The following is a 10,524-nucleotide window of genomic DNA, read 5'->3' on the forward strand; positions in this document are numbered from 1 at the left end:
TAAAGTGAACACTTAGGTCATCTGTTTAGGAGGGTTCCGCATAGCACTGCCCGAAGTATAGGACCTAAGCGTCATGTATATATATCGTTAAGTATCCAACGTCCTTTCTGTAGAATTTTCATACTCTAACTTCTCGCTATCTTTACGCAAACCTATTTGTTCACAATATTTAGTTGGTGGATCTACAACCATGCTCGAGGCAAGGTCATATCGTAAGTCTAAATCAACCACGATCAATACTTATATCTGACAAAATAAAGAGGAGGGAAGCTTGTGGTTCTATGCACCAAACAAAGGCGCTGCAATTACCTTTGCAATCCTCTTCGCTATCTCTGGTGGCCTCCATGGATATCAATGCTTGTATGTGACCTCTACCCACTACGAACCCTCAAATTAACCAGATTCACCAGCAAATACAAATCCTGGAAAGTCACCGGCCTTCTTCCCTGGTCTGCCCTTCTGTTCACTGCAGGTTTTATCACACGAACTATCGGAGCGTTCGGGCAGTGGGGAAATATAGGCGTCTTTATCGCAAGCACTGTGCTTCTTCTCGCCGGACCGTAAGAAGTACCCACCCCATCATGAGACACGGTACTGACCAATGTCCGATCGTTCTAGACCGGTATATGAGGGTGCCAACTTCTTCATTTTGGGTCGCATACTCTACTATATCCCATACCACTCCCCCATCCACCCTGGCCGCGTATTCACAACCTTCATCGCCTTGGGTGTGGCTATTGAGAGCATTACAGCGAACGGAGCGGTCCGAGTCGCAAGCGCAAACTCTACTGTCAGCTCGCAAAACATCGGCAAGGCACTGCTGAAAGCGGCCCTTATCATGCAGATTGCTCTCATGGTAGGCTTTGTGTCTTTGGCTGCCCGATTCCACTTCAACTGCTCCAGAGGAGGCGTGTTGAACCACAAGATCAAGCGTGCCCTATTGGTGTTGTACTGTAGCTGCACCCTTATCACGATCCGTACCATCTATCGCACTGTGGAATACTTCACTGCCGCGAGTCTGAATGCATACTCTGACCTAGAACATATCAGCCCTGTACTGAAGCAGGAGTGGTTCTTCTGGGTGTTCGAGGTTGTACTCATGTATAGCAATACCACTTTGCTGAATGTCTTTCATCCCATGCGTTGGCTTCCACACTCAAACAAGATTTATCTTGCTGAGGATGGTGTCACAGAGATTGAGGGTCCTGGCTATGATGATCCCCGTCATTGGATCCAGACTATTATCGATCCATTTGATATTTTCGGATTGGTCGTGAAACGAGGCAAGCAGGAGAAGTATTGGAAAACGATTCCGACTGGGAGAGAGGAAACCACTGCTAGAACCACCCAGAGCGTTTGAACGCATTTTGTGTCGTTATACCTCATCCCCCTAGATCCCTCTTCGTTCCATAAGAATTAGTTCTTGTATATTACAAACAATACATGATGTTCATCCCTTTATTATATCTTACCCGGTTAACAACTTATACACAAATTGACATTAGGGTTGAGGGCCTCACTGAGGTCTAAGTGCAATATGGGATTCTCACAGCCGAAATTCAAATCATCACAACTCCTGCAATATCGCCAAAGGTAAACAGAACGCTACACGAGTGAAATGTGCGGACATCATAGATGTGAAGGATAGAGGTACACCGCTACATGATGAGGGTCATGCAGCATCAAGCCCAGGTAGGTTAGAGACATCATCTTTTTTTCCGGTACTGCGCCTGGAAGAACGAGGAAGCAAATTACTCTGCGAAACCTCATGTATCTTGCGATAATGATCTCTCTGTAGATCCCCAATCAATCCCATTAGTATGTCGATCAAGATTTCAGTTTTTATAACAAAATCGAGTACGATTAGGATAGCATACCATATTATCTTTAGAAATTAGCACTGAGACACTACCAAATTAGGACTATAAGAAAATATATATAAGGAATAACATACCAATTCGACTGAAGACCCGCTCACAGCCAAGTGATTCCGCCGCAAGACATTTGATCATCGGCCGATGAGAGCGCATATGCCGTTGACAATCTTTGCTCGAAGAGAACCCAATTCTTGACCATTTACAATCTGGTTCATTGCAGAAGAAAGATTTCTGATGGGATCGGTAATGCTTTCGCAAGTCACAGGCCCGTAGAAAGACCTGATTGGATAGACATCCGGAGTAGTTGCAGCGCCAATCACCATTAGCGTCTCGGTAGCCTATTTCATAGATATCGGAGGGCACACTTGGTTGTGGATTGGCTAGTGGAGGTGCCAAGGCATTTGATGGGGAGAGAATCGGCGCCTCAGAAGAACTAGTCACAGGGTAGAGACCGTCATTTAATTGCGGCCAGAGGAGATTGAGATCAGGGTCAAGATGTAAAGGTAGATCGGTAGGGTTAACATCGTTCAAGGCACCCAATTCATCAGACCACAACTCAGGCCATGAATCGCCATTAGATTGGTCCTGGGAGAGTTCGAATTGGTACAGGGAATTCGAATCAAGTGACATGGTGTTTTGCTACGAAAATATAAGGGTGGGGATGGTATTTATACCATGGCCTTGTAGCATTTCGTGAAGATATATGGGGCCGGACACCGACGGCATCCACTTGCTTGTTCCAGTGTAGTAAATCTCTTGAAGGCAAAGTGGGCATTTGGTTGCGGGTGGACTCCCCGCGAGGTCGCGATCTATAAATGAACGGCTCACTGAAACATGCAACAGTCTATTCCCTTCCAGGGTTGGTGAAAGAAGCACGAGATAATTTACCATTACCATGTTGGCCTTTCGAGTCTTAATACAGGTATCTCAACAACACTGGCGAAGTATTTCCCTAGTCAGATTCTTCATTTCTCTACCCCAAATTACTCATATGACAAACTGTAATAAGAGAAGGCATGATTGGTCTGATCAACGGGGCCATATGGATATGCATCATTCCATTCAAGGAGTGTCAGACCCATATAGACACATCTATACGGGGTATAGTGGGTGGGCTTCACTAACTGCATTGCCGGGTGGGCTTTTTTTGCTGCCTACTAGTACAGCCTACTAAACTAGTACACTTGACATTTGCTTACTGTGGATCCTCTCATTCAGAGCGAGAGCGATCAACATCCATCTATTCCAACACCCAACCTACACATTCCGTGAAGCCACATATCATACCATAAACTACATTTAGATGGTACCGAGGAGCGCTAATGTGCGCCTCTGACTCGCTTATCTAGAAGTAATACGGGATACGACCTCAAACGTCCTGGTAAGGTATAACAGTTCGAACCTTCGATTTTATGACACAATAAGTGACTGACCACCATGTGCCTCAATCGTTTAGGCCCTTACCCTACACAGTTGTCTGCCGAGAAAGCGGTTCCTTTGGCCCCCAGGACATGGTGTTTTTGTTTTTTATTCTAGTGCTAGTTGCATGGATTATAGATAGGTGTGGAGTATTTACCCGACCCAATACATACTTGCTTTACATGTGCCCAGGGGGGGGGGGGGGGTCTAAAGAAAAGGTCTAGTCCAATCTAAATATCCATGGGTTGTACTTTATATATGGAACACATAAAACTACGTAAGTGATCTTATGGATTCTATAAATATATTAATGTTGTATCAAATAAATAGCCGATATCATTGTAGGTAGTGATATGATTAAACTAATTTCATTTTTTGATCTAAAATCATTTGTAAATTACACCTTTACAAGCAACTAAGCTCTTCATATCAGGTTTCCTAACTAAAATGCCTATAAGAAATACACGACTATAGAGTACTTCAGTGCGATACTTAAACTAAGAGGACCACAGTGGGGATAGCATGTGGCGGGTAGATCGCCGACGTCGGGAAGTAGAGGGCTTAGATCACTAAAGTTATACTCCGTATAGTAACATAACCTGCACAGTACTTTTGCTCAGCCAAACGGTAAGAAAAAAACTACTGGTGCAATATTTGTCCCGATAGTGGAGTTGCATTGTAGAATCCGAAATGAACTCGAAGTTAATGACTCCATATCGCGTATATTTATCCACATACCTCGGCACAGGATTGAGAACGTACTTTAGACGTTTATTTTCTAGTCAATGCATGAAGAAGAATACTCCAGGTCTTGCATAAGATCTATTTCTTCTGTCAAAGCTGAAAGATGAAAAAGTTAATTTTCTAGTTGCGTCCAACTAACTCCGTATATGTAGTTACTTGACTAACAGATGGGTCCGAGGCTGAAGACAACTACTTAACAAACTACCTAACTACTCCGTAGTCAACTAGTTATTTAGTTAGTTCTGAGAGCTTGTCAGAGCGTGTCTCTTTTCCTAATCAACTGCTCAGCCCTTCTGTCTGGCTTGTGACTTAACAACATCCTGTTAACATGCCGGAAACGACCATCCCTTTATCCACACCAATGCCTTCTTTGGGGCCGGAAAGGTGACAGTCGCACTTGTCACGCTTATGGCCCACTCAGCAAATCTAAAGCTCCACAACCGGAGGACTGTCTCATCAATTCTGCTGACGGTGTCCTCTATAAGCAGAGGATAGCTCCTTGGCGTGCTCTCTACACCGCTATATTTAAGTCCCTAGTGACTGAGCCTGCAATATTCAATTCAGTCTATCCGTTCGGACTCTCAAAACAGCAAATGAATAAGGGGTGTGTGCGCAGAATACAGGCGGCGAAGGATACCGGCGGATGGAACATCAAACGTATGACACATTCTCATCGTGAAAAGCATGCTAAGCTTAGCGAGCTGCTGCAGATATTTCGCCAAGGATTGCCGATCTTCGAGTTTAGCGATAGGAAGGAATTTCTGAAGATCGATGCGGCTCATCTGCAGCTAGATGATTACCTGGGAACATATTATCCTGGTTTAAGTGGTAGGGACTCTTGATGTTGAATTTACATTGATATGTTTTCATAGGAAATTTTGACAAAGGCGAGACATCTGGGTATTGTATAGACACAACATCCAGGCCAAAAACGCTGTATTTCATTAATATATTCCTATATGGATATGACTTGGGGAACGTAAAGAATTCAGCCATTTAGATTATCCCAAAAAAATGCTTTACCTTTCTCTGGCAGATTGAATTCCAGCTTATATTCTTTCTCGTCTGAATAGAGACTAATAGAATGAGTGTACCTGCGAATAGGATTTGGGCCTTTCGCCGACAAGAAAAGTGTTAACAGTGATCACCATTTCTCTGGATCAGGTATAACAAACCTTGTATGCCATGCAAAAAAATATCTCCAAGAAGCAAGTGTTGATCCAAGTCTGAAGCAAATTAGATAATGTAGGATTAGATGGATTGACCTCGGGACATACTATGACTTACTCTGAGCCTACCCCGTAGCTAGCATAGCTCATCAATATTATACCCGTTTCTCTACACCAGAACTACATCCGTTTATAGCACCCTAACATAGAAACCTAACCGTGTCTCCTTCCAATAGATCTGAGTACCCAATGGTTGTAATCCCCTCTTGCCTAGGCTAGAGACTGCACGCTCAAAGGTAAGACCAGCCAATATATCTGTAATGGTGAAGATAACTACATAGTAGTTCACTAAAAAAAGGATCGAGGCACAGTAAATCTTGAGGAGTTGTTGTTGCATACTAAGGAGTATATGCGGATCTCCCAAAAGGGTTAAAGCGGATCCACTATCCACTTTATGGCCTGTTCGTTCTTCTCTTCTTCCTCTTCAACTCCAATGGCACTCACTTCATACGTCTGCTTCAATTGCAGGCATTCATATGGATTAAAAGCATCTCTGCGCAATTTCTCCTCCGCCCGACGCAATCGAGACATCTTGCGACCCGCAACAGCTCCAAAGCCAACGCCGGACATCAAACACATCCGCCAAAATGCCGACCTCTACGCGCAGAACTGCATAGATCGCAACTATGCAGGTCACGCCGGGTATCCGTCAAAAATCCAACAATTATCAGAGGAGGCTAGACAACTCGATCACGACCTGAAAACCCCTCGATCCCGCATCAAGCAACTAGAAAAGACCATCGCCAAGCTACACATTGCGACTCGCCAAGATACAGGCAATGGAAACATCAACGAGAAAGGCCTAAGTCCAAGCGAGGAACTAGCCGAACTCAAGTCAGAAGCTCAACGTCTTAAGGACGACTCACAGTCCATGACAGACCGCAAAGCAACCTGCACCGAAGAGATCAACCGACTAGCCCTCTCCCTCCCAAACCTCTCCTCCCCATTCACCCCCATCGGCCACGACCCAACTCTTGTACAATACATCAACTTCAACCCCGCAGACCCCCCATCCTGGACCCGCCAATCCCAATCCGAGCTCCAAGCTCGGTCCCACGTCACAATCGGCACAGAGCTCAACCTCCTCGACTTCGCCAGCTCAGCCACAACAACAGGATGGGGCTGGTACTTCCTGATAAACGAAGGCGCAATGCTTGAACAGGCACTCGTGCAATACGCCCTAAGCACCGCCCGCCGCCGGGGCTGGAAAACCGTCGCACCGCCCTCAATCGTCTACTCCTACATCGCCGAAGCATGCGGCTTCCAGCCACGCGACCAACACAACGAACAGCAGATCTGGTCAATTGAGCAGAACGAGCGCGACAAAAACACCAAACCCCAACGCTCGCTAACCGGCACCGCCGAGATCCCCCTAGCCGCCATGTACGCAGGCCGCGACATCAACGCCTCCGAGCTACCGATCAAGCTCGTCGGTGCGAGTCGCTGCTACCGCGCCGAGGCGGGATCCCGCGGCGTCGACACGAAGGGCCTGTACCGCGTGCACGAGTTCACTAAGGTCGAGCTGTTCGGTTGGGCGGATAGCGTGGACGGGGCCGCGCCGAGCTCGGATGATATGTTCAACGAACTGCTGGATATGCAGATGGAGATCTTGACGGCGCTGCATCTGCCGTGTCGTGTGCTGGAGATGCCGAGCGGGGATCTGGGGGCTAGCGCGACGCGCAAGCGGGATATCGAGGCGCTCTTCCCGTCTCGTCTGCGTGCGGTGTCGGGTGCTACGCCGGTTGATCCGGAGATTCATCATTTGGAATCGGCTTGGGGGGAGGTTACTTCGGCTTCTATCTGCACGGATTACCAAAGTCGTCGGTTGGCGGCGAGGGTCCGTGGCGGTGGCGCTAAGGAGTCGAGGTTCCCGCATACTGTTAATGGAACTGCTATGGCTGTTCCACGTGTGCTGGCTGCGATTTTGGAGAATGGGTGGGATCCTGAGCGGGGAGTTGTTGTTATTCCTGAGGTTTTGCGGCCTTGGATGGATGGGATGGAGAGTATTGGTCGTAGCTAGAGGGCTGTTCTCACTCTCGTGGAGACACTGTATATTATGTACTTTTTAGGGAAGTAATGGACATATGCTTCATATTTTGAGTCGAGGACAATTGGGCTATAAAGAAGAATAGGTAAATATCTTGGTGAATCTTGCATTGCGAGTGATCTTTTGGTATCTCTAAGAACATAAACAAAAATTAGGCCTAGAAGACCCGGATCTCTGCCTTAGGGCTGAGTAAAGCAGAATATTAAATAAAAACAAATCAAACCAGAGAACCATTCATGACATCGTGAAAACATGAATCAGAAACAAAACAACATAAATCAAGTAAACATCACATCATCGCAAATCAAGACAGGAGTACAATCTGGTCTCCTTCGTCAGACAAGACCAGCAGCCTGAGGAAAGGCGCAGATAGAAAAAGAAATAACCACACGTCCAAAACTCCAAGTAGGGCATAGACATCCAAAGGGACGAAACATAAGCCAAGACAGATACCAAGAAGTAAGAAGTCGTCAGGCTTATTTCCAAGGTATATCTATGTCTTCAACACGGGTGCATGTCAGATATGGCAATCCCACCGGAATATTCTCACGAGGACCAGCAGCGCCAGGACTTGTCTGATCAGGACTTTTCAGCTCCAACTCGAGGAAATTACGCATGAGCGGCTTGACGATATCCCGTGCTAGCCGCTTCATCTCGTCCATCTTGCGCTCGAAGCGTTTCAGAGTCTCGCGCGTGTAAAGCGAGCCAGAGGATGACGTAGGATGAAGTTTAAGAAAGCGCTTTAGCTCTTCGTGGGGCAGGTATGCCTGCGCAGAAGAGGAGCCGATCAATCTATAGATGCGCGCAGACGGGTCTGGGGAGGTGGGTGATCGCGGCGCGGTTGCCGGGTGTGACGCTGACGCGGTAGGTTGGGCTGGACCATCGCTTGGACCTGCGTTCTTAAGGATGGGGGCTGGTGGAGGCGTGGTGCTTTCTATTAGCCATTGACGGAACAGACATACGGCCAGCCAGTCTAAGTATGCGTTTGAGGGGCCGACACGCTCACCACGTGAGGTGGTTAGAGATAGACGCAGGAGCTTGGATTCAACGCGAGATTTGAGCTCCTCGAGATCTTCTACTTTGTCTTCGATCAGGTCGAGGAGTGAGTCTGGTAGAGGCGCGTAGGAGCCGTTTCGTAGACTTGGTAGGGCGGCGGGCCACTGGCCGACGACGTGGATCAAGGCTTCGGAGAAGATCACCCGGCTGCGGGCGAGATATCCTAGCTTCAGGTAGCTGGGTGGGTATTTGGCTATTTGCTTGAATAGACGAGATCCAAAGCCGAGTAGGTGGTGGTCCACGCGGGGTCCGGTCACCGGAAGCGCGTCATACATATCCGCCAATGCAAGGAGGGATTTGCACTCTGTATATGCTGAGGCGATGTTGACACTGTTGATAATGGGGGCATGGTTGTAAAATATTCGTAGTAGATTGTCATAGTCACGTATTAAGGGATCCACGGCGACAGCGTGCTCCCCCGTCTGCGGTAGGTGGGCTACCGACTGCATTCCTGCTAGGTTCGCCATGGATCGAAAGAAGCCTGCCTGGGCGTTCGACGGTTTAGTCATCGTTGAGGGATATGCGACTTGGTCGCCATCGCTACTGAACATGGGGGCATAGGTTGGTTGCTGTTTCAACACGCGACATTAGCGTTTTTCGCAAAGGTGAGATTATGCGACGCGCCGGCGCAAGGCATACCTTTTGAACAAGGATCACCTCTTCATCCTCCGCGCGATTCTCCCAGTCAAGTTCATACCGCCAGCGTCTTTTTCCTCCTGGTCGCGTCGAGACTCCACCGTTATCAGAGGGTACCAGTGTTGACCCGCTCGACATATCATCGTCCTCGCTCAGTCGCGACAGCGTCCCCTCCGGTTTAGAATGACCCGAAGTCATCTGACGCGACCAGTCTTCATTAGTGCTCGCCTCAAAGAAGCCTGAACATTGTGACAATATCAATCGGTGGAGGAGATAACGCTTTTCCTGCGATCCGGCGCGGATCACGACCTCGGTGTCACCCGTGTAGGTGAATATGGGGAAATCGTTCGAGGAAGGATTCGAGGAGGAGCCATGGTGTGAGCGACCAGAACGGTGTCGCCTACTCGAGGGACGCGATACTAGGGAAGCGGTACTTTGGGCGGTTGTGCGATCAACGATCTGAGCTTGGGAGACCATTTCTGGGGATTTGTTGACATATGCGAACCGTGGGTGCTCAACACCTGGAAGCATAAGAGGGCGACATCCGAGACCGAGAACGAAAATTGGTTAAAAGAAGGAATAAAGAGAAGATACAAGAGAAATGACAATAAAGAGAAAGATGAAGATGAAGAGGAAGAGGAAGAGGAAGAGGAAGAGGAAGAGAAAGAGTACGGAGTATGAACTTCGGCTTTCCCCGCCAAAAGAGGAAAAAGAGTATAGAATAACAAAGTCATACAAAATCATATAAAGGGGTGAAATATAGCTAGTTTCCCGTTCCTATTAAAATTCGTCAACCAAAAAAATATTAATAGTAGGCATATGTTGTAGAGAATGTGGGAGGCCGCAAGCAGCTGAATTCAATAGGTGGCAAGCCAATTACCAATGAGCCCTAGAACTATACTAAACAAAGTAGATGAAAACATAAATACTTCTATCATATTAGTATATTAGTATATATAGATTATATAGATTATATATAGATATACTATTATAAACTATTACATTCTATATAACTATCTATATCTTTTATATAAAACTACCACCTCGGATGTTTTATTTCCTCCCCCTCCACTTTCTCTCCTTTTAGCCCACTTCAACCTGTTTTAATTTTTTTTTTACCTCTTTTCTTTTCAGGTTTTTTTTCCCTTCGGCTTCGGTGCTTTCTAACTCTTTGAAATCAACTCGGAAGTATACGGCCTGTAACTTATACGAGGGTTACTTTTATTGCGACGCTCTCCTCCACTTCCTCGACGCCCAACCCCCGCGATCCTCAAAAAATCTGGCCCTGGACACGTCTTCCCGGGACAGCTTCTATAGCTGTCCCGATCTGTCATCACTGCAGATAACATCAGTGTCTGCAGATTTTGACAGTGTCAGAACTGATCCATCTCGTTCGCCCTCTCCTTCCTTCGACTCTGCCCCGCACAAAAAGCGTTCCAAAGCCAAATCCGTCTCGAGGAAAGCGCGCGGAGTCATCGGTAGAGTCCGAGCATTTCAGCGCATCGCGGCCGCCAAG

The 10,524-nt window shown here is 47.1% G+C and overlaps 3 protein-coding genes across 3 annotated transcripts; 2 read left to right on the top strand and 1 right to left on the bottom strand.

The window, feature by feature from the left end:
• Positions 1-190: 190 nt before the first annotated feature.
• On the top strand, positions 191-1,360 carry PGRI_027110 (putative RTA1 domain protein; the record flags this gene model as incomplete). Its single annotated transcript, XM_040790424.1, has 4 exons — positions 191-212; positions 261-360; positions 411-560; positions 619-1,360. 4 exons carry the CDS (start codon positions 191-193, stop codon positions 1,358-1,360), a joined length of 1,014 nt encoding a protein of 337 aa, XP_040647377.1.
• A 4,342-nt stretch (positions 1,361-5,702) lies between these two features.
• PGRI_027120 (putative serine--tRNA ligase DIA4) lies at positions 5,703-7,289 on the top strand (the record flags this gene model as incomplete). The annotated part of the gene is made up of 1 exon (XM_040790425.1): positions 5,703-7,289. One exon carries the CDS (start codon positions 5,703-5,705, stop codon positions 7,287-7,289), a length of 1,587 nt encoding a protein of 528 aa, XP_040647378.1.
• A 503-nt stretch (positions 7,290-7,792) lies between these two features.
• Positions 7,793-9,485, bottom strand: PGRI_027130 (uncharacterized protein; the record flags this gene model as incomplete). The annotated part of the gene is made up of 2 exons (XM_040790426.1): positions 7,793-8,941; positions 9,012-9,485. The coding sequence occupies 2 exons, from the start codon at positions 9,483-9,485 to the stop codon at positions 7,793-7,795; spliced, it is 1,623 nt and encodes a 540-aa protein (XP_040647379.1).
• Positions 9,486-10,524: the final 1,039 nt, after the last annotated feature.

This window comes from Penicillium griseofulvum, assembly GCF_001561935.1.
Source record: "Penicillium griseofulvum strain PG3 chromosome Unknown contig_80, whole genome shotgun sequence".
Taxonomy (NCBI): domain Eukaryota; kingdom Fungi; phylum Ascomycota; class Eurotiomycetes; order Eurotiales; family Aspergillaceae; genus Penicillium; species Penicillium griseofulvum.